At 38.4% G+C, this 24,544-nt stretch overlaps 5 protein-coding genes across 5 annotated transcripts; all 5 read left to right on the top strand.

Annotated features, from left to right (window-relative positions):
• The first annotated feature begins 3,759 nt into the window (after positions 1-3,759).
• LOC123421248 lies at positions 3,760-4,549 on the top strand. Its single transcript, XM_045107522.1, has one exon. It carries the CDS (start codon positions 3,836-3,838, stop codon positions 4,400-4,402), a length of 567 nt encoding a protein of 188 aa, XP_044963457.1. The 5' UTR covers positions 3,760-3,835; the 3' UTR covers positions 4,403-4,549.
• A 3,929-nt stretch (positions 4,550-8,478) lies between these two features.
• On the top strand, positions 8,479-9,268 carry LOC123421235. The gene has a single exon (XM_045107519.1). It carries the CDS (start codon positions 8,555-8,557, stop codon positions 9,119-9,121), a length of 567 nt encoding a protein of 188 aa, XP_044963454.1. The 5' UTR covers positions 8,479-8,554; the 3' UTR covers positions 9,122-9,268.
• Positions 9,269-13,284: 4,016 nt separating this feature from the next.
• Positions 13,285-13,975, top strand: LOC123421221. Its single transcript, XM_045107511.1, has one exon. It carries the CDS (start codon positions 13,285-13,287, stop codon positions 13,849-13,851), a length of 567 nt encoding a protein of 188 aa, XP_044963446.1. The 3' UTR covers positions 13,852-13,975.
• Positions 13,976-17,946: 3,971 nt separating this feature from the next.
• On the top strand, positions 17,947-18,693 carry LOC123421207. The gene has a single exon (XM_045107506.1). It carries the CDS (start codon positions 18,003-18,005, stop codon positions 18,567-18,569), a length of 567 nt encoding a protein of 188 aa, XP_044963441.1. The 5' UTR covers positions 17,947-18,002; the 3' UTR covers positions 18,570-18,693.
• Positions 18,694-22,722: 4,029 nt separating this feature from the next.
• Positions 22,723-23,436, top strand: LOC123421191. Its single transcript, XM_045107503.1, has one exon. It carries the CDS (start codon positions 22,723-22,725, stop codon positions 23,287-23,289), a length of 567 nt encoding a protein of 188 aa, XP_044963438.1. The 3' UTR covers positions 23,290-23,436.
• Positions 23,437-24,544: the final 1,108 nt, after the last annotated feature.

Genomic DNA, 24,544 nt, shown 5'->3' with positions numbered 1-24,544 from the left:
ATTATCTAAAAAAGTTGGAACCAAATGTGAGCACACTTTGTAATATAAGACTTTTGTGAACATAGTTTTGTGTTAGGTATGCCGGATTAACAATTGTATATAAACATATGTTATGTGCTTTTATCAATAACATGCTAATTATGCATGTCGTATTATACTTTTTTATGTACTCTTGGATTGCGATAAGTGACATACTGGGAGTTTTCCGTTTTTTCGTAGATCAGTTTATTCAAAATGTTTTATCTCTTTAACCGCGCATCCAAATCTCGAACCATTTTCACCGTTGGATTTCTCGCGTAGAGATCGTTGGAACCAGATCCCATGTTGATAGGTTTTGATGAATAAAACCGGACAAATAAACCATCACTAGTAGGAAAAGGGGCTATAGCCCCGGTTCACGAACCGGGGCTAACAAAGCGGGACTAATGCTAGCCCCGGTTCGGACCCGAAGTGGGGCTAATAGTCCTCCACGTGGCGGGGGGCGAGGCGGAAAGGTATTAGTCCTCGTTCTAATTACCAACCGGGACTAAAGGCCCGGTGTGTTTATTTTGTATGACACGAAAAGGTAAAAAAAATTGACTTTTTTAGAAAAAAAAAATCCAAATTTGTTTTTTGAATATTTTTTCATTTGTTTTTACGGCACTCATTCTAAATCATCTAACTTCCCGGCTGGTCACCCATCCAGTCACTTTTTCAGCCCGAACATGCTTAACTTCGTAGTTCTATCGCCCCTAGTTTCCAAGTGTGCACTTGTTCGTTTTCGTGACAATAGTAAGGTATCAATCCTATTAAACCTCAGTTCTTCATGTCACATGATTTAATTTTTTTAAATCCAAATAATTATTAAAATAAACAAAGTAAGTAATAATAATATTGAATTTCATTAAAAATAAAATAAGTAATAATATTATTTTATTCGTTTTTTTGTCATTTATTCATTCAATCTAGCATAGTCAATATCTTTAAATACGTAAATCGAAATTCGACAATTAATATATCCATTATTATCAGAAAAATGTGAGGAATCCAAATATGACATAATTTTTTTAGTTTTAAATAAAATTATTATTTTGTTTTTTCTCAAAAAAAATCTTTTTTTTGAAATAACTTTTTTTACATTTTGAATTTTGAGCATCTCACAGAGCTTCACCGGACAAGCCCCGGTCAAATTGAGTCCTACTTTTTCTCTATTTTTTTGATATATTAAACTTTTTTTATGTCGTATGCAAAAGTTATGATCGTTTTACATTTTTCCCTTTTTTTAATAAAACGGTCAAAATTTATATTTTAAAATTTCTATACCATCTAGCCACTAAAACCTGACTACATCTCAAAGGTTTTCTTTTTAAGATTTTATCATTTTTGTTTATTTTCTACAAAATTAAAAAGGCGGTCCACTAGGGGGGAGGAGAGTTTGAAATTTTCAGAACCCCTTTAGCCAAGAGTCAAATCATACCATCGACTACATCCGCTAGCACCGTCCTAGAGTCACAACTAAGGTTAACCAAGCCAAAGTTAACCCTCTCTAACTTCATTTGCTATTTTTCATGCTTTTAATGATTTTTTTTGAGCTAAATGACCCTGATATTGAAAAGCTCTACTAATGAACTCTGAAAATGTTGAAACTTGGCATGTTATCATCATTTCACCCACATAGCTTGTGCTAAAAAGTTGAGAGGGTTACAGCAAAAACTGGATGCACTTCGTGTACAAACTAGACCATCTCCTTCGAAGTATCAAGGTTTCAAACGAAAACCCATCATTTTTTTACTTATTTCAACTCTAGACTTTTTGTGCATTTTGTGCATTCAACATGCACCATTCAAAACCACATCCTAAAATTTCAACCCTTTATACCTTCATTTGCTATTTTTCATGCATTTAATGATTTTTTGAGCTAAATGACCCTGAAATTGAAAAGCCTGACAAATGAACTCTGAAAAGGTTGAAACTTGGCATGGTATCATCATCTCAGCCACATAGCATGTGCTAAAAAGTTGAGAGGGTTACGACAAAAACTGGATGCACTTCGTGTACAAAACGGACAATATCTTTCGAAGTATCATGGTTTTGAACGAAAACTCATCTCTTACAAAGGGATTTCATTTTTTTGAACTTATTTGAACTCCATAGTTTTTGTGTGTTCAAAGTGCACCATTCAAAGGCACATCATAAATTTTCAACAATTTCTGACTTCAGTTGGTATTTTTCATGCATTTCATTATTATTTTTGAGCTAATTAGCCCTGAAATTAAAAAGCACTACAAATGAACTCTGAAAAGGCTGAAACTTGTCATGGTATAATTATTTCTCCCACCTGGCATGTGCTATAAAGTTGAGAGGGTTACGGCAAAAACTGGATGCACTTCGTGTACAAACTGGATCATCTCCTTCGAAGCATCGAGGTTACACACGAAAACCCATCTGGTACAAAGGCATTTTTTTAATTATTTCAAATCCAGACTTTTTGTGCATTAAATATGCACCATACTACAACATGTTAAAATCTACAGAAAAACTAACTAAAAATAATAAAAAACAACAATTAAATGACTAAAACCACTATATAAGCAAAACAACATTGTTTTAATTAAATTCCTAATTTAAATCATTCTAAAAATAACCAAATAAATCTTTCTGTGACAACAATCTAACACATGACTGGGAGCAAAAAGAATTAAAATTAAAAATATTTTTGTAATCTCAAATTATTCACAATCTGGGTTTGAAGCAAATTTAAACAAATTCAAATTTAAACCATTCAAATTTGAAAACTAATGGCACAAACAGAAACTAGATTTGTTTTTGAATATAATGCAAAAATAATCACTCAAAAACATCAAATATCCTAAAAGATATAAGCAATTTAAAATAGAAACTACAAAGAGAAAACAAATTTAAAAACAGAACCGAGACTAAAGCCTCCAAATCCTTTAGTCCCGGTTCGAGACACGAACCGGGACTAAAGGTCCCATTTGAACCGGGACTAATGCCCGACTCACGCCCTTGTCGCTCGAACCGGGACTATTGCTAACATTAGTCCCGGTTCGTAACGGAACCGGGACTAATGTGTAAATCGAGCTGGGATGATCGAAAGCCCTGTTTTCTACTGGTTTCTACTATAATTACTGCACGGGGTCTAGTTTATATATATTTTTTGAGGCAACTCGATCGAGGGGGTCTAGTAAAAAGCCAGACTCGGCTGGGTGGCTATGGGACACTTGAAACCGGGATGGAGGGAGCGGTATTCTGTCTGCTTTCTAAACATAGACATAGGGTATGGTCAGCCGGCTAGCCAGAGTTTGTGTTGAACTAAAACATACTCCCTCCGTCGCAAAATAAGTGTCGCTGTTCTAGTACAAAATTTATACTAAGTAAGTACTAAATTTGAGTTACTTATTTTGGGACAGGGGGAGTACTTACTACTGTATATAGCAAAGGATGAAGGAGACCAACAATTATGCCAATCTAAGCACTCTTGTGTGAATCTATATTAGGTAGGGAGAACAAGTCGATGGATCCATGGCACAACTTTAATTTATTTTTGAATGAATGAATGTTATGGCCATGGCTTAATTAGGTACGCGTAGGTGTAGCTCCTCCTCAACTGCATGCCGAGCTACTAAAATTAGGCGTCCAAAAGCAAGCAAGCAAGCAAGCATGCATCTATCTATCTAGTGTATGTGTATGTGTATGTGTATGTGGGTGTGTGTATGCATTGCATATATAACAAGGGGAAGGGGAACACCTAGAAGATATCCCATTTGCTTTCTCGCTGCAAGTGCGCACCCACCTGACCCTCTCCGTCCCATTCATCACCACCATCACCGTGGCAATGGTAATGTCGATGTTGCCTTACACCTACCCATTGGCTCTGCTCGTCGTCCTCGTCGTCCTCGGTGTTGCCGCCCCCCCTGCACTTGTCCGGTCGGACCCAGAGCCTGGGCCGAGCGTGGAAGCCATCAACGCCACATGTGCAACCGCTTCTTCCCAGGTATATTGCAGACAGTTGTTGTTAGACAACCTGGACGTGAGGACGCCGGAGGTGAAGGACGTGATCGGGATGTCGGTCCAAGTGGCGGCCAAGAAGGCGGCGGAGGCGGCCGCAGTCTACAAGGCCAACAAGAACCCCTCCAAGTGCATCGCGGGCTGCATCCACGACCTGGCCGTGCTCACCAAGATGATCGATGCAGTCCGGGACCCGGCGGTGCTCAAAACCGCCAAGGACGCGGGCTATGATGAGTTCGATTCCAGGAACAAGAAATGCGGAAATGATTGCACCATCGACATGTCAAACCAAGAACGCGCCGACCAGATGGCGTTCGTCTTTGCGGAAGGAGCTCTGCACGTCACCGATGACCTCTTGAAGAGGAGGGCCTTCTTCAACCAGAAAAAGGCATGAATGTTTCCAAGAAGAACACAACTCAAGGCCCAAGGATCATCTCAAGTCTGAAATCTGAAGAGGAGGATCGATGCATGCATGCATGCCGTGATCGATTTATTTTGCATTTTTTGATTTTTTATAACAATGGATCAATGCCAATTAATGTTTGCAAGAATCTTGCATGAATGGCCTTCGACCGCTCCATGGCTGCTTTCTAAATTGGAGCCCATCGGTTTCCACTTGTTTCTTGTAATAACTTAAATAGTGGCCACTGGATGCCGTGCGCGGGTTAGCATTTTATAAATAAAGTTCGACAATGGAAACATATTGTTTGAGTTATCTAAAAAACTTGGAACCAAATGTGAGCACACTCTGAAATATAAGACTTTTGTGAACATAGTTTTGTGTTAGGTATGCCGGATTAACAATTGTATATAAACATATGTGTTGTGCTTTTATCAATAACATGCTAACTATGCATGTCGTATTATACTTTTTTATGTACTCTTGGATTGCGACAAGTGACATACTGGGAGTTTTTCGTTTTTTCGTAGATCCGTTTATTCAAAATGTTTTATCTCTTTAATCGCGCATCCAAATCTCGAACCATTTTCACCATTGGATTTCTCGCGTAGAGATCGTTGAAACCAGATCCCATGTTGATAGGTTTTGACGAATAAAACCGGACAAATAAACCATCACTAGTAGGAAAAGGGGCTATAGCCCCGGTTCACGAACCGGGGCTAACAAAGCGGGACTAATGCTAGCCCCGGTTAGGACCCGAAGTGGGGCTAATAGTCCTCCACGTGGCGGGGGCGAGGGGGAAAAGTATTAGTCCTCGTTCTAATTACCAACCGGGACTAAAGGCCCGGTGTGTTTATTTTGTATGACCCGAAAAGGTAGATTTTTTTTGACTTCTTTAGAAAAAAAAATCCAAATTTTTTTTTGAATATTTTTTGATTTGTTTTTATGGCACTCATTCCAAATCATCTAACTTCCCGGTTGGTCACCCATCCTGTCACTTTTTCAGCCCGAACATGCTTAACTTCGTAGTTCTATCGCCCCTAGTTTTCAAGTGTGCACTTGTTCGTTTTCGTGACAATAGTAAGCTATCAATCCTATTAAACCTTAGTTCTTGATGTCACATGATTTAATTTTTTAAAATCCAAATAATTATTAAAATAAACAAAGTAAGTAATAATAATATTGAATTTCATTGAAAATAAAATAAGTAATAATATTATTTTATTCGTTTTTTTGTCATTTATTCATTCAATCTAGCATAGTCAATATCTTTAAATACGTAAATCGAAATTCGACAATTAATATATCCATTATTATCAGAAAAATGTGAGGAATCCAAATATGACATAATTTTTTCAGTTTTAAATAAAATTATTATTTTGTTTTTTCTCAAAAAAAATCTTTTTTTTGAAATAACTTTTTTTACATTTTGAATTTTGAGCATCTCACACAGCTTCACCGGACAAACCCCGGTCAAATTGAGTCCTACTTTTTCTCTAGTTTTTTTGATATATTAAACTTTTTTTTGATGTCGTATGCAAAAGTTACGATCGTTTTACAATTTTCCCTTTTTTTTGCAAAAACGGTCAAAATTTATATTTTAAAATTTCTATACCAACTAGCCACTAAAACTTGACTAATCTCAAAGGTTTTTTTTTAGATTTTATCATTTTTGTTTATTTTCTACAAAATTAAAATGGCGGTCCACTAGGGGGGAGGAGAGTTTGAAAATTTCAGAACCCCTTTAGCCAAGAGTCCAATCATATTATCGACTACATCCGCTAGCACCGTCCTAGAGTCACAACTAAGGTTAACCAAGCCAAAGTTAACCCTCTCTAACTTCATTTGCTATTTTTCATGCTTTTAATGATTTTTTTCAGCTAAATGACCCTGAAATTGAAAAGCTCTACTAATGAACTCTGAAAATGTTGAAACTTGGCATGTTATCATCATTCCACCCACATAGCTTGTGCTAAAAAGTTGAGAGGGTTCGGCAAAAACTGGATGCACTTCGTGTACAAACTAGACCATCTCCTTCGAAGTATCAAGGTTTCAAACGAAAACCCATCATTTTTTTACTTATTTCAACTCGAGACTTTTTGTGCATTTTGTGCATTCAACATGCACCATTCAAAACCACATCCTAAAATTTCAACCCTTTATACCTTCATTTGCTATTTTTCATGCATTTAATGATTTTTTGACCTAAATGACCTTGAAATTGAAAAGCCTGACAAATGAACACTGAAAAGGTTGAAACTTGGCATGGTATCATCATCTCAGCCACATAGCATGTGCTAAAAAGTTGAGAGGGTTACGACAAACACTGGATGCACTTCGTGTACAAAACGGACAATCTCTTTCGAAGTATCAGGGTTTTGAACGAAAACTCATCTCTTACAAAGGGATTTCTTTTTTTTTTGAACTTATTTGAACTCCATACTTTTTGTGTGTCCAAAGTGCACCATTCAAAGGCACATCATAAATTTTCAACAATTTCTGACTTCAGTTGATATTTTTCATGCATTTCATTATTTTTTTGAGCTAATTAGCCCTGAAATTAAAAAGCACTACAAATGAACTCTGAAAAGGCTGAAACTTGTCATGGTATAATTATTTCACCCACCTGGCATGTGCTATAAAATTGAGAGGGTTATGGCAAAAACTGGATGCACTTCGTGTACAAACTGGATCATCTCCTTCGAAGCATCGAGGTTTCACACGAAAACCCATCTGCTACAAAGGCATTTTTTTTAATTATTTCAAATCCAGACTTTTTGTGCATTAAATATGCACCATACTACAACATGTTAAAATCTACAGAAAAACTAACTAAAAATAATAAAAAACAACAATTAAATGACTAAAACCACTATATAAGCAAAACAGTATTGTTTTAATTAAATTCCTAATTTAAATCATTCTAAAAATAACCAAATAAATCTTACTGTGACAACAATCTAACACATGACTGGGAGCAAAAAGAATTAAATTTAAAAATATTTTTGTAATCTCAAATTATTCACAATCTGGGTTTGAAGCAAATTTAAACAAATTCAAATTTAAACCATTCAAATTTGAAAACTAATGGCACAAACAGAAACAAGAATTTTTTTTGAATATAATGCAAAAATAATCACTCAAAAACATCAAATATCCTAAAAGATATAAGCAATTTAAAATAGAAACTACAAAGAGAAAACAAATTTAAAAACAGAACCGAGACTAAAGCCTCCAAATCCTTTAGTCCCGGTTCGAGACACGAACCGGGACTAAAGGTCCCATTTGAACCGGGACTAATGCCCGACTCACGCCCTTGTCGCTGGAACCGGGACTATTGCTAACATTAGTCCCGGTTCGTAACGGAACCGGGACTAATGTGTAAATCGAGCTGGGATGATCGAAAGCCCTGTTTTCTACTAGTTTCTACTATAATTACTGCACGGGGTCTAGTTTATATATATATTTTGAGGCAACTCGATCGAGGGGGTCTAGTAAAAAGCCAGACTCGGCTGGGTGGCTATGGGACACTTGAAACCGGGATGGAGGGAGCGGTATTCTGTCTGCTTTCTAAACATAGACATAGGGTATGGTCAGCCGGCTAGCCAGAGTTTGTGTTGAACTAAAACATACTCCCTCCGTCGCAAAATAAGTGTCGCTGTTCTAGTACAAAATTTATACTAACTAAGTACTAAATTTGAGTTACTTATTTTGGGACAGGGGGAGTACTTACTACTGTATATAGCAAAGGATGAAGGAGACCAACAATTATGCCAATCTAAGCACTCTTGTGTGAATCTATATTAGGTAGGGAGAACAAGTCGATGGATCCATGGCCACAACTTTAATTTATTTTTGAATGAATGAATGTTATGGCCATGGCTTAATTAGGTACGCGTAGGTGTAGCTCCTCCTCAACTGCATGCCGAGCTACTAAAATTAGGCGTCCAAAAGCAAGCAAGCAAGCAAGCATGCATCTATCTATCTAGTGTATGTGTATGTGTATGTGTATGTGGGTGTGTGTATGCATTGCATATATAACAAGGGGAAGGGGAACACCTAGAAGATATCCCATTTGCTTTCTCGCTGCAAGTGCGCACCCACCTGACCCTCTCCGTCCCATTCATCACCACCATCACCGTGGCAATGGTAATGTCGATGTTGCCTTACACCTACCCATTGGCTCTGCTCGTCGTCCTCGTCGTCCTCGGTGTTGCCGCCCCCCCTGCACTTGTCCGGTCGGACCCAGAGCCTGGGCCGAGCGTGGAAGCCATCAACGCCACATGTGCAACCGCTTCTTCCCAGGTATATTGCAGACAGTTGTTGTTAGACAACCTGGACGTGAGGACGCCGGAGGTGAAGGACGTGATCGGGATGTCGGTCCAAGTGGCGGCCAAGAAGGCGGCGGAGGCGGCCGCAGTCTACAAGGCCAACAAGAACCCCTCCAAGTGCATCGCGGGCTGCATCCACGACCTGGCCGTGCTCACCAAGATGATCGATGCAGTCCGGGACCCGGCGGTGCTCAAAACCGCCAAGGACGCGGGCTATGATGAGTTCGATTCCAGGAACAAGAAATGCGGAAATGATTGCACCATCGACATGTCAAACCAAGAACGCGCCGACCAGATGGCGTTCGTCTTTGCGGAAGGAGCTCTGCACGTCACCGATGACCTCTTGAAGAGGAGGGCCTTCTTCAACCAGAAAAAGGCATGAATGTTTCCAAGAAGAACACAACTCAAGGCCCAAGGATCATCTCAAGTCTGAAATCTGAAGAGGAGGATCGATGCATGCATGCATGCCGTGATCGATTTATTTTGCATTTTTTGATTTTTTATAACAATGGATCAATGCCAATTAATGTTTGCAAGAATCTTGCATGAATGGCCTTCGACCGCTCCATGGCTGCTTTCTAAATTGGAGCCCATCGGTTTCCACTTGTTTCTTGTAATAACTTAAATAGTGGCCACTGGATGCCGTGCGCGGGTTAGCATTTTATAAATAAAGTTCGACAATGGAAACATATTGTTTGAGTTATCTAAAAAACTTGGAACCAAATGTGAGCACACTCTGAAATATAAGACTTTTGTGAACATAGTTTTGTGTTAGGTATGCCGGATTAACAATTGTATATAAACATATGTGTTGTGCTTTTATCAATAACATGCTAACTATTCATGTCGTATTATACTTTTTTATGTACTCTTGGATTGCGACAAGTGACATACTGGGAGTTTTTCGTTTTTTCGTAGATCCGTTTATTCAAAATGTTTTATCTCTTTAATCGCGCATCCAAATCTCGAACCATTTTCACCATTGGATTTCTCGCGTAGAGATCGTTGAAACCAGATCCCATGTTGATAGGTTTTGACGAATAAAACCGGACAAATAAACCATCACTAGTAGGAAAAGGGGCTATAGCCCCGGTTCACGAACCGGGGCTAACAAAGCGGGACTAATGCTAGCCCCGGTTCGGACCCGAAGTGGGGCTAATAGTCCTCCACGTGGCGGGGGCGAGGGGGAAAGGTATTAGTCCTCGTTCTAATTACCAACCGGGACTAAAGGCCCGGTGTGTTTATTTTGTATGACCCGAAAAGGTAGATTTTTTTTGACTTCTTTAGAAAAAAAAAATCCAAATTTGTTTTTTGAATATTTTTTGATTTGTTTTTATGGCACTCATTCCAAATCATCTAACTTCCCGGTTGGTCACCCATCCTGTCACTTTTTCAGCCCGAACATGCTTAACTTCGTAGTTCTATCGCCCCTAGTTTTCAAGTGTGCACTTGTTCGTTTTCGTGACAATAGTAAGCTATCAATCCTATTAAACCTTAGTTCTTGATGTCACATGATTTAATTTTTTAAAATCCAAATAATTATTAAAATAAACAAAGTAAGTAATAATAATATTGAATTTCATTGAAAATAAAATAAGTAATAATATTATTTTATTCGTTTTTTTGTCATTTATTCATTCAATCTAGCATAGTCAATATCTTTAAATACGTAAATCGAAATTCGACAATTAATATATCCATTATTATCAGAAAAATGTGAGGAATCCAAATATGACATAATTTTTTCAGTTTTAAATAAAATTATTATTTTGTTTTTTCTCAAAAAAAATCTTTTTTTTGAAATAACTTTTTTTACATTTTGAATTTTGAGCATCTCACACAGCTTCACCGGACAAACCCCGGTCAAATTGAGTCCTACTTTTTCTCTAGTTTTTTTGATATATTAAACTTTTTTTTTATGTCGTATGCAAAAGTTACGATCGTTTTACAATTTTCCCTTTTTTTTGCAAAAACGGTCAAAATTTATATTTTAAAATTTCTATACCAACTAGCCACTAAAACTTGACTAATCTCAAAGGTTTTTTTTTAGATTTTATCATTTTTGTTTATTTTCTACAAAATTAAAATGGCGGTCCACTAGGGGGGAGGAGAGTTTGAAAATTTCAGAACCCCTTTAGCCATGAGTCCAATCATATTATCGACTACATCCGCTAGCACCGTCCTAGAGTCACAACTAAGGTTAACCAAGCCAAAGTTAACCCTCTCTAACTTCATTTGCTATTTTTCATGCTTTTAATGATTTTTTTCAGCTAAATGACCCTGAAATTGAAAAGCTCTACTAATGAACTCTGAAAATGTTGAAACTTGGCATGTTATCATCATTCCACCCACATAGCTTGTGCTAAAAAGTTGAGAGGGTTCGGCAAAAACTGGATGCACTTCGTGTACAAACTAGACCATCTCCTTCGAAGTATCAAGGTTTCAAACGAAAACCCATCATTTTTTTACTTATTTCAACTCGAGACTTTTTGTGCATTTTGTGCATTCAACATGCACCATTCAAAACCACATCCTAAAATTTCAACCCTTTATACCTTCATTTGCTATTTTTCATGCATTTAATGATTTTTTGACCTAAATGACCTTGAAATTGAAAAGCCTGACAAATGAACACTGAAAAGGTTGAAACTTGGCATGGTATCATCATCTCAGCCACATAGCATGTGCTAAAAAGTTGAGAGGGTTACGACAAAAACTGGATGCACTTCGTGTACAAAACGGACAATCTCTTTCGAAGTATCAGGGTTTTGAACGAAAACTCATCTCTTACAAAGGGATTTCATTTTTTTTTGAACTTATTTGAACTCCATACTTTTTGTGTGTCCAAAGTGCACCATTCAAAGGCACATCATAAATTTTCAACAATTTCTGACTTCAGTTGATATTTTTCATGCATTTCATTATTTTTTTGAGCTAATTAGCCCTGAAATTAAAAAGCACTACAAATGAACTCTGAAAAGGCTGAAACTTGTCATGGTATAATTATTTCACCCACCTGGCATGTGCTATAAAATTGAGAGGGTTATGGCAAAAACTGGATGCACTTCGTGTACAAACTGGATCATCTCCTTCGAAGCATCGAGGTTTCACACGAAAACCCATCTGCTACAAAGGCATTTTTTTTAATTATTTCAAATCCAGACTTTTTGTGCATTAAATATGCACCATACTACAACATGTTAAAATCTACAGAAAAACTAACTAAAAATAATAAAAAACAACAATTAAATGACTAAAACCACTATATAAGCAAAACAGTATTGTTTTAATTAAATTCCTAATTTAAATCATTCTAAAAATAACCAAATAAATCTTACTGTGACAACAATCTAACACATGACTGGGAGCAAAAAGAATTAAATTTAAAAATATTTTTGTAATCTCAAATTATTCACAATCTGGGTTTGAAGCAAATTTAAACAAATTCAAATTTAAACCATTCAAATTTGAAAACTAATGGCACAAACAGAAACTAGAATTTTTTTTTGAATATAATGCAAAAATAATCACTCAAAAACATCAAATATCCTAAAAGATATAAGCAATTTAAAATAGAAACTACAAAGAGAAAACAAATTTAAAAACAGAACCGAGACTAAAGCCTCCAAATCCTTTAGTCCCGGTTCGAGACACGAACCGGGACTAAAGGTCCCATTTGAACCGGGACTAATGCCCGACTCACGCCCTTGTCGCTCGAACCGGGACTATTGCTAACATTAGTCCCGGTTCGTAACGGAACCGGGACTAATGTGTAAATCGAGCTGGGATGATCGAAAGCCCTGTTTTCTACTAGTTTCTACTATAATTACTGCACGGGGTCTAGTTTATATATATTTTTTGAGGCAACTCGATCGAGGGGGTCTAGTAAAAAGCCAGACTCGGCTGGGTGGCTATGGGACACTTGAAACCGGGATGGAGGGAGCGGTATTCTGTCTGTTTTCTAAACATAGACATAGGGTATGGTCAGCCGGCTAGCCGGAGTTTGTGTTGAACTAAAACATACTCCCTCCGTCGCAAAATAAGTGTCGTTGTTCAATTATAAAATTTGTACTAACTTAGTACTAAATTTGAGTTACTTATTATGGGACAGAGGGAGTACTTACTACTGTATACAGCAAAGGATGAAGGAGACTAACAATTATGCCAATCTAAGCACTCTTGTGTGAATCTATATTAGGTAGGGAGAACAAGTTGATGGATCCATGGCCACAACTTTAATTTATTTTTGAATGAACGAATGTTATGGCCACGGCTTAATTAGGTACGCGTAGGTGTAGCTCCTCCTCAACTGCATGCCGAGCTACTAAAATTAGGCGTCCAAAAGCAAGCAAGCAAGCATGCATGCATCTATCTATCTAGTGTACGTGTATGTGTATGTGTATGTGTATGTGTGTGTGTGTGTGTGCATTGCATATATAACAAGGGGAAGGGGAACACCTGGAAGATATCCCATTTGCTTTCTCGCTGCAAGTGCGCACCCACCTGACCCTCTCCGTCCCATTCATCACCACCATCACCGTGGCAATGGTAATGTCGCTGCTGCCTTACACCTACCCATTGGCTCTGCTCGTCGTCCTCGTCGTCCTCGGTGTTGCCGCCCCCCCTGCACTTGTCCGGTCGGACCCAGAGCCTGGGCCGAGCGTGGAAGCCATCAACGCCACATGTGCAACCGCTTCTTCCCAGGTATATTGCAGACAGTTGTTGTTAGACAACCTGGACGTGAGGACGCCGGAGGTGAAGGACGTGATCGGGATGTCGGTCCAAGTGGCGGCCAAGAAGGCGGCGGAGGCGGCCGCAGTCTACAAGGCCAACAAGAAGCCCTCCAAGTGCATCGCGGGCTGCATCCACGACCTGGCCGTGCTCACCAAGATGATCGATGCAGTCCGGGACCCGGCGGTTCTCAAAACCGCCAAGGACGCGGGCTATGATGAGTTCGATTCCAGGAACAAGAAATGCGGAAATGATTGCACCATCGACATGTCAAACCAAGAACGCGCCGACCAGATGGCGTTCGTCTTTGCGGAAGGAGCTCTGCACGTCACCGATGACCTCTTGAAGAGGAGGGCCTTCTTCAACCAGAAAAAGGCATGAATGTTTCCAAGAAGAACACAACTCAAGGCCCAAGGATCATCTCAAGTCTGAAATCTGAAGAGGAGGATCGATGCATGCATGCATGCCGTGATCGATTTATTTTGCATTTTTTGATTTTTTATAACAATGGATCAATGCCAATTAATGTTTGCAAGAATCTTGCATGAATGGCCTTCGACCGCTCCATGGCTGCTTTCTAAATTGGAGCCCATCGGTTTCCACTTGTTTCTTGTAATAACTTAAATAGTGGCCACTGGATGCCGTGCGCGGGTTAGCATTTTATAAATAAAGTTCGACAATGGAAACATATTGTTTGAGTTATCTAAAAAACTTGGAACCAAATGTGAGCACACTCTGAAATATAAGACTTTTGTGAACATAGTTTTGTGTTAGGTATGCCGGATTAACAATTGTATATAAACATATGTGTTGTGCTTTTATCAATAACATGCTAACTATGCATGTCGTATTATACTTTTTTATGTACTCTTGGATTGCGACAAGTGACATACTGGGAGTTTTTCGTTTTTTCGTAGATCCGTTTATTCAAAATGTTTTATCTCTTTAATCGCGCATCCAAATCTCGAACCATTTTCACCATTGGATTTCTCGCGTAGAGATCGTTGAAACCAGATCCCATGTTGATAGGTTTTGACGAATAAAACCGGACAAATAAACCATCACTAGTAGGAAAAGGGGCTATAGCCCCGGTTCACGAACCGGGGCTAACAAAGCGGGACTAATGCTAGCCCCGGTTCGGACCCGAAGTGGGGCTAATAGTCCTCCACGTGGCGGGGGCGAGGGGGAAAGGTATTAGTCCTCGTTCTAATTACCAACCGGGACTAAAGGCCCGGTGTGTTTATTTTGTATGACCCGAAAAGGTAGATTTTTTTTGACTTCTTTAGAAAAAAAAATCCAAATTTGTTTTTTGAATATTTTTTGATTTGTTTTTATGGCACTCATTCCAAATCATCTAACTTCCCGGCTGGTCACCCATCCTGTCACTTTTTCAGCCCGAACATGCTTAACTTCGTAGTTCTATCGCCCCTAGTTTTCAAGTGTGCACTTGTTCGTTTTCGTGACAATAGTAAGCTATCAATCCTATTAAACCTTAGTTCTTGATGTCACATGATTTAATTTTTTAAAATCCAAATAATAATTAAAATAAACAAAGTAAGTAATAATAATACTGAATTTCATTGAAAATAAAATAAGTAATAATATTATTTTATTCGTTTTTCTGTCATTTATTCATTCAATCTAGCATAGTCAATATCTTTAAATACGTAAATCGAAATTCGACAATTAATATATCCATTATTATCAGAAAAATGTGAGGAATCCAAATATGACATAATTTTTTCAGTTTTAAATAAAATTATTATTTTGTTTTTTCTCAAAAAAAATCTTTTTTTTGAAATAACTTTTTTTACATTTTGAATTTTGAGCATCTCACACAGCTTCACCGGACAAACCCCGGTCAAATTGAGTCCTACTTTTTCTCTAGTTTTTTTGATATATTAAACTTTTTTTTGATGTCGTATGCAAAAGTTACGATCGTTTTACAATTTTCCCTTTTTTTTGCAAAAACGGTCAAAATTTATATTTTAAAATTTCTATACCAACTAGCCACTAAAACTTGACTAATCTCAAAGGTTTTTTTTAAGATTTTATCAGTTTTGTTTATTTTCTACAAAATTAAAATGGCGGTCCACTAGGGGGGAGGAGAGTTTGAAAATTTCAGAACCCCTTTAGCCAAGAGTCCAATCATACCATCGACTACATCCGCTAGCACCGTCCTAGAGTCACAACTAAGGTTAACCAAGCCAAAGTTAACCCTCTCTAACTTCATTTGCTATTTTTCATGCTTTTAATGATTTTTTTGAGCTAAATGACCCTGGAATTGAAAAGCTCTACTAATGAACTCTGAAAATGTTGAAACTTGGCATGTTATCATCATTTCACCCACATAGCTTGTGCTAAAAAGTTGAGAGGGTTCGGCAAAAACTGGATGCACTTCGTGTACAAACTAGACCATCTCCTTCGAAGTATCAAGGTTTCAAACGAAAACCCATCATTTTTTTACTTATTTCAACTCGAGACTTTTTGTGCATTTTGTGCATTCAACATGCACCATTCAAAACCACATCCTAAAATTTCAACCCTTTATACCTTCATTTGCTATTTTTCATGCATTTAATGATTTTTTGACCTAAATGACCTTGAAATTGAAAAGCCTGACAAATGAACACTGAAAAGGTTGAAACTTGGCATGGTATCATCATCTCAGCCACATAGCGTGTGCTAAAAAGTTGAGAGGGTTACGACAAAAACTGGATGCACTTCGTGTACAAAACGGACAATCTCTTTCGAAGTATCAGGGTTTTGAACGAAAACTCATCTCTTACAAAGGGATTTCATTTTTTTTGAACTTATTTGAACTCCATACTTTTTGTGTGTCCAAAGTGCACCATTCAAAGGCACATCATAAATTTTCAACAATTTCTGACTTCAGTTGATATTTTTCATGCATTTCATTATTTTTTTGAGCTAATTAGCCCTGAAATTAAAAAGCACTACAAATGAACTCTGAAAAGGCTGAAACTTGTCATGGTATAATTATTTCACCCACCTGGCATGTGCTATAAAATTGAGAGGGTTATGGCAAAAACTGGATGCACTTCGTGTACAAACTGGATCATCTCCTTCGAAGCATCGAGGTTTCACACGAAAACCCATCTGCTACAAAGGCATTTTTTTTAATTATTTCAAATCCAGACTTTTTGTGCATTAAATATGCACCATACTACAACATGTTAAAATCTACAGAAAAACTAACTAAAAATAATAAAAAACAACAATTAAATGACTAAAACCACTATATAAGCAAAACAGTATTGTTTTAATTAAATTCCTAATTTAAATCATTCTAAAAATAACCAAATAAATCTTACTGTGACAACAATCTAACACATGACTGGGAGCAAAAAGAATTAAATTTAAAAATATTTTTGTAATCTCAAATTATTCACAATCTGGGTTTGAAGCAAATTTAAACAAATTCAAATTTAAACCATTCAAATTTGAAAACTAATGGCACAAACAGAAACAAGAATTTTTTTTGAATATAATGCAAAAATAATCACTCAAAAACATCAAATATCCTAAAAGATATAAGCAATTTAAAATAGAAACTACAAAGAGAAAACAAATTTAAAAACAGAACCGAGACTAAAGCCTCCAAATCCTTTAGTCCCGGTTCGAGACACGAACCGGGACTAAAGGTCCCATTTGAACCGGGACTAATGCCCGACTCACGCCCTTGTCGCTCGAACCGGGACTATTGCTAACATTAGTCCCGGTTCGTAACGGAACCGGGACTAATGTGTAAATCGAGCTGGGATGATCGAAAGCCCTGTTTTCTACTAGTTTCTACTATAATTACTGCACGGGGTCTAGTTTATATATATTTTTTGAGGCAACTCGATCGAGGGGGTCTAGTAAAAAGCCAGACTCGGCTGGGTGGCTATGGGACACTTGAAACCGGGATGGAGGGAGCGGTATTCTGTCTGCTTTCTAAACATAGACATAGGGTATGGTCAGCCGGCTAGCCAGAGTTTGTGTTGAACTAAAACATACTCCCTCCGTCGCAAAATAAGTGTCGCTGTTCTAGTACAAAATTTATACTAAGTAAGTACTAAATTTGAGTTACTTATTTTGGGACAGGGGGAGTACTTACTACTGTATATAGCAAAGGATGAAGGAGACCAACAATTATGCCAATCTAAGCACTCTTGTGTGAATCTATATTAGGTAGGGAGAACAAGTCGATGGATCCATGGCACAACTTTAATTTATTTTTGAATGAATGAATGTTATGGCCATGGCTTAATTAGGTACGCGTAGGTGTAGCTCCTCCTCAACTGCATGCCGAGCTACTAAAATTAGGCGTCCAAAAGCAAGCAAGCAAGCAAGCATGCATCTATCTATCTAGTGTATGTGTATGTGTATGTGTATGTGGGTGTGTGTATGCATTGCATATATAACAAGGGGAAGGGGAACACCTAGAAGATATCCCATTTGCTTTCTCGCTGCAAGTGCGCACCCACCTGACCCTCTCCGTCCCATTCATCACCACCATCACCGTGGCAATGGTAATGTCGATGTTGCCTTACACCTACCCATTGGCTCTGCTCGTCGTCCTCGTCGTCCTCGGTGTTGCCGCCCCCCCTGCACTTGTCCGGTCGGACCCAGAGCCTGGGCCGAGCGTGGAAGCCATCAACGCCACATGTGCAACCGCTTCTTCCCAGGTATATTGCAGACAGTTGTTGTTAGACAACCTGGACGTGAGGACGCCGGAGGTGAAGGACGTGATCGGGATGTCGGTCCAAGTGGCGGCCAAGAAGGCGGCGGAGGCGGCCGCAGTCTACAAGGCCAACAAGAACCCCTCCAAGTGCATCGCGGGCTGCATCCACGACCTGGCCGTGCTGACCAAGATGATCGATGCAGTCCGGGACCCGGCGGTGCTCAAAACCGCCAAGGACGCGGGCTATGATGAGTTCGATTCCAGGAACAAGAAATGCGGAAATGATTGCACCATCGACATGTCAAACCAAGAACGCGCCGACCAGATGGCGTTCGTCTTTGCGGAAGGAGCTCTGCACGTCACCGATGACCTCTTGAAGAGGAGGGCCTTCTTCAACCAGAAAAAGGCATGAATGTTTCCAAGAAGAACACAACTCAAGGCCCAAGGATCATCTCAAGTCTGAAATCTGAAGAGGAGGATCGATGCATGCATGCATGCCGTGATCGATTTATTTTGCATTTTTTGATTTTTTATAACAATGGATCAATGCCAATTAATGTTTGCAAGAATCTTGCATGAATGGCCTTCGACCGCTCCATGGCTGCTTTCTAAATTGGAGCCCATCGGTTTCCACTTGTTTCTTGTAATAACTTAAATAGTGGCCACTGGATGCCGTGCGCGGGTTAGCATTTTATAAATAAAGTTCGACAATGGAAACATATTGTTTGAGTTATCTAAAAAACTTGGAACCAAATGTGAGCATACTCTGAAATATAAGACTTTTGTGAACATAGTTTTGTGTTAGGTATGCCGGATTAACAATTGTATATAAACATATGTGTTGTGCTTTTATCAATAACATGCTAACTATGCATGTCGTATTATACTTTTTTATGTACTCTTGGATTGCGACAAGTGACATACTGGGAGTTTTTCGTTTTTTCGTAGATCCGTTTATTCAAAATGTTTTATCTCTTTAATCGCGCATCCAAATCTCGAACCATTTTCACCATTGGATTTCTCGCGTAGAGATCGTTGAAACCAGATCCCATGTTGATAGGTTTTGACGAATAAAACCGGACAAATAAACCATCACTAGTAGGAAAAGGGGCTATAGCCCCGGTTCACGAACCGGGGCTAACAAAGCGGGACTAATGCTAGCCCCGGTTCGGACCCGAAGTGGGGCTAATAGTCCTCCACGTGGCGGGGGCAAGGGGGAAAGGTATTAGTCCTCGTTCTAATTACCAACCGGGACTAAAGGCCCGGTGTGTTTATTTTGTATGACCCGAAAAGGTAGATTTTTTTTGACTTCTTTAGAAAAAAAAATCCAAATTTGTTTTTTGAATATTTTTTGATTTGTTTTTATGGCACTCATTCCAAATCATCTAACTTCCCGGTTGGTCACCCATCCTGTCACTTTTTCAGCCCGAACATGCTTAACTTCGTAGTTCTATCGCCCCTAGTTTTCAAGTGTGCACTTGTTCGTTTTCGTGACAATAGTAAGCTATCAATCCTATTAAACCTTAGTTCTTGATGTCACATGATTTAATTTTTTAAAATCCAAATAATTATTAAAATAAACAAAGTAAGTAATAATAATATTGAATTTCATTGAAAATAAAATAAGTAATAATATTATTTTATTCGTTTTTTTGTCATTTATTCATTCAATCTAGCATAGTCAATATCTTTAAATACGTAAATCGAAATTCGACAATTAATATATCCATTATTATCAGAAAAATGTGAGGAATCCAAATATGACATAATTTTTTCAGTTTTAAATAAAATTATTATTTTGTTTTTTCTCAAAAAAAATCTTTTTTTTGAAATAACTTTTTTTACATTTTGAATTTTGAGCATCTCACACAGCTTCACCGGACAAACCCCGGTCAAATTGAGTCCTACTTTTTCTCTAGTTTTTTTGATATATTAAACTTTTTTTTGATGTCGTATGCAAAAGTTACGATCGTTTTACAATTTTCCCTTTTTTTTGCAAAAACGGTCAAAATTTATATTTTAAAATTTCTATACCAACTAGCCACTAAAACTTGACTAATCTCAAAGGTTTTTTTTAAGATTTTATCATTTTTGTTTATTTTCTACAAAATTAAAATGGCGGTCCACTAGGGGGGAGGAGAGTTTGAAAATTTCAGAACCCCTTTAGCCAAGAGTCCAATCATATTATCGACTACATCCGCTAGCACCGTCCTAGAGTCACAACTAAGGTTAACCAAGCCAAAGTTAACCCTCTCTAACTTCATTTGCTATTTTTCATGCTTTTAATGATTTTTTTCAGCTAAATGACCCTCAAATTGAAAAGCTCTACTAATGAACTCTGAAAATGTTGAAACTTGGCATGTTATCATCATTCCACCCACATAGCTTGTGCTAAAAAGTTGAGAGGGTTCGGCAAAAACTGGATGCACTTCGTGTACAAACTAGACCATCTCCTTCGAAGTATCAAGGTTTCAAACGAAAACCCATCATTTTTTTACTTATTTCAACTCGAGACTTTTTGTGCATTTTGTGCATTCAACATGCACCATTCAAAACCACATCCTAAAATTTCAACCCTTTATACCTTCATTTGCTATTTTTCATGCATTTAATGATTTTTTGACCTAAATGACCTTGAAATTGAAAAGCCTGACAAATGAACACTGAAAAGGTTGAAACTTGGCATGGTATCATCATCTCAGCCACATAGCATGTGCTAAAAAGTTGAGAGGGTTACGACAAAAACTGGATGCACTTCGTGTACAAAACGGACAATCTCTTTCGAAGTATCAGGGTTTTGAACGAAAACTCATCTCTTACAAAGGGATTTCATTTTTTTTGAACTTATTTGAACTCCATACTTTTTGTGTGTCCAAAGTGCACCATTCAAAGGCACATCATAAATTTTCAACAATTTCTGACTTCAGTTGATATTTTTCATGCATTTCATTATTTTTTTTGAGCTAATTAGCCCTGAAATTAAAAAGCACTACAAATGAACTCTGAAAAGGCTGAAACTTGTCATGGTATAATTATTTCACCCACCTCGCATGTGCTATAAAGTTGAGAGGGTTATGGCAAAAACTGGATGCACTTCGTGTACAAACTGGATCATCTCCTTCGAAGCATCGAGGTTTCACACGAAAACCCATCTGCTACAAAGGCATTTTTTTTAATTATTTCAAATCCAGACTTTTTGTGCATTAAATATGCACCATACTACAACATGTTAAAATCTATAGAAAAACTAACTAAAAATAATAAAAAACAACAATTAAATGACTAAAACCACTATATAAGCAAAACAGTATTGTTTTAATTAAATTCCTAATTTAAATCATTCTAAAAATAACCAAATAAATCTTACTATGACAACAATCTAACACATGACTGGGAGCAAAAAGAATTAAATTTAAAAATATTTTTGTAATCTCAAATTATTCACAATCTGGGTTTGAAGCAAATTTAAACAAATTCAAATTTAAACCATTCAAATTTGAAAACTAATGGCACAAACAGAAACTAGAATTTTTTTTGAATATAATGCAAAAATAATCACTCAAAAACATCAAATATCCTAAAAGATATAAGCAATTTAAAATAGAAACTACAAAGAGAAAACAAATTTAAAAACAGAACCGAGACTAAAGCCTCCAAATCCTTTAGTCCCGGTTCGAGACACGAACCGGGACTAAAGGTCCCATTTGAACCGGGACTAATGCCCGACTCACGCCCTTGTCGCTCGAACCGGGACTATTGCTAACATTAGTCCCGGTTCGTAACGGAACCGGGACTAATGTGTAAATCGAGCTGGGATGATCGAAAGCCCTGTTTTCTACTAGTTTCTACTATAATTACTGCACGGGGTCTAGTTTATATATATATTTTGAGGCAACTCGATCGAGGGGGTCTAGTAAAAAGCCAGACTCGGCTGGGTGGCTATGGGACACTAGAAACCGGGATGGAGGGAGCGGTATTCTGTCTGCTTTCTAAACATAGACATAGGGTATGGTCAGCCGGCTAGCCAGAGTTTGTGTTGAACTAAAACATACTCCCTCCGTCGCAAAATAAGTGTCGCTGTTCTAGTACAAAATTTATACTAACTAAGTACTAAATTTGAGTTACTTATTTTGGGACAGGGGGAGTACTTACTACTGTATATAGCAAAGGATGAAGGAGACCAACAATTATGCCAATCTAAGCACTCTTGTGTGAATCTATATTAGGTAGGGAGAACAAGTCGATGGATCCATGGCCACAACTTTAATTTATTTTTGAATGAATGAATGTTATGGCCATGGCTTAATTAGGTACGCGTAGGTGTAGCTCCTCCTCAACTGCATGCCGAGCTACTAAAATTAGGCGTCCAAAAGCAAGCAAGCAAGCAAGCATGCATCTATCTATCTAGTGTATGTGTATGTGTATGTGTATGTGGGTGTGTGTATGCATTGCATATATAACAAGGGGAAGGGGGACACCTAGAAGATATCCCATTTGCTTTCTCGCTGCAAGTGCGCACCCACCTGACCCTCTCCGTCCCATTCATCACCACCATCACCGTGGCAATGGTAATGTCGATGTTGCCTTACACCTACCCATTGGCTCTGCTCATCGTCCTCGTCGTCCTCGGTGTTGCCGCCCCCCCTGCACTTGTCCGGTCGGACCCAGAGCCTGGGCCGAGCGTGGAAGCCATCAACGCCACATGTGCAACCGCTTCTTCCCAGGTATATTGCAGACAGTTGTTGTTAGACAACCTGGACGTGAGGACGCCGGAGGTGAAGGACGTGATCGGGATGTCGGTCCAAGTGGCGGCCAAGAAGGCGGCGGAGGCGGCCGCAGTCTACAAGGCCAACAAGAACCCCTCCAAGTGCATCGCGGGCTGCATCCACGACCTGGCCGTGCTCACCAAGATGATCGATGCAGTCCGGGACCCGGCGGTGCTCAAAACCGCCAAGGACGCGGGCTATGATGAGTTCGATTCCAGGAACAAGAAATGCGGAAATGATTGCACCATCGACATGTCAAACCAAGAACGCGCCGACCAGATGGCGTTCGTCTTTGCGGAAGGAGCTCTGCACGTCACCGATGACCTCTTGAAGAGGAGGGCCTTCTTCAACCAGAAAAAGGCATGAATGTTTCCAAGAAGAACACAACTCAAGGCCCAAGGATCATCTCAAGTCTGAAATCTGAAGAGGAGGATCGATGCATGCATGCATGCCGTGATCGATTTATTTTGCATTTTTTGATTTTTTATAACAATGGATCAATGCCAATTAATGTTTGCAAGAATCTTGCATGAATGGCCTTCGACCGCTCCATGGCTGCTTTCTAAATTGGAGCCCATCGGTTTCCACTTGTTTCTTGTAATAACTTAAATAGTGGCCACTGGATGCCGTGCGCGGGTTAGCATTTTATAAATAAAGTTCGACAATGGAAACATATTGTTTGAGTTATCTAAAAAACTTGGAACCAAATGTGAGCACACTCTGAAATATAAGACTTTTGTGAACATAGTTTTGTGTTAGGTATGCCGGATTAACAATTGTATATAAACATATGTGTTGTGCTTTTATCAATAACATGCTAACTATGCATGTCGTATTATACTTTTTTATGTACTCTTGGATTGCGACAAGTGACATACTGGGAGTTTTTCGTTTTTTCGTAGATCCGTTTATTCAAAATGTTTTATCTCTTTAATCGCGCATCCAAATCTCGAACCATTTTCACCATTGGATTTCTCGCGTAGAGATCGTTGAAACCAGATCCCATGTTGATAGGTTTTGACGAATAAAACCGGACAAATAAACCATCACTAGTAGGAAAAGGGGCTATAGCCCCGGTTCACGAACCGGGGCTAACAAAGCGGGACTAATGCTAGCCCCGGTTCGGACCCGAAGTGGGGCTAATAGTCCTCCACGTGGCGGGGGCAAGGGGGAAAGGTATTAGTCCTCGTTCTAATTACCAACCGGGACTAAAGGCCCGGTGTGTTTATTTTGTATGACCCGAAAAGGTAGATTTTTTTTGACTTCTTTAGAAAAAAAAATCCAAATTTGTTTTTTGAATATTTTTTGATTTGTTTTTATGGCACTCATTCCAAATCATCTAACTTCCCGGTTGGTCACCCATCCTGTCACTTTTTCAGCCCGAACATGCTTAACTTCGTAGTTCTATCGCCCCTAGTTTTCAAGTGTGCACTTGTTCGTTTTCGTGACAATAGTAAGCTATCAATCCTATTAAACCTTAGTTCTTGATGTCACATGATTTAATTTTTTAAAATCCAAATAATTATTAAAATAAACAAAGTAAGTAATAATAATATTGAATTTCATTGAAAATAAAATAAGTAATAATATTATTTTATTCGTTTTTTTGTCATTTATTCAT

This window comes from Hordeum vulgare, chromosome 1H (assembly GCF_904849725.1).
Source record: "Hordeum vulgare subsp. vulgare chromosome 1H, MorexV3_pseudomolecules_assembly, whole genome shotgun sequence".
NCBI lineage: Eukaryota > Viridiplantae > Streptophyta > Magnoliopsida > Poales > Poaceae > Hordeum > Hordeum vulgare.
Note: the sequence above shows the minus strand (reverse complement) of the source record. Positions and strands in the feature narration are given on the sequence as shown.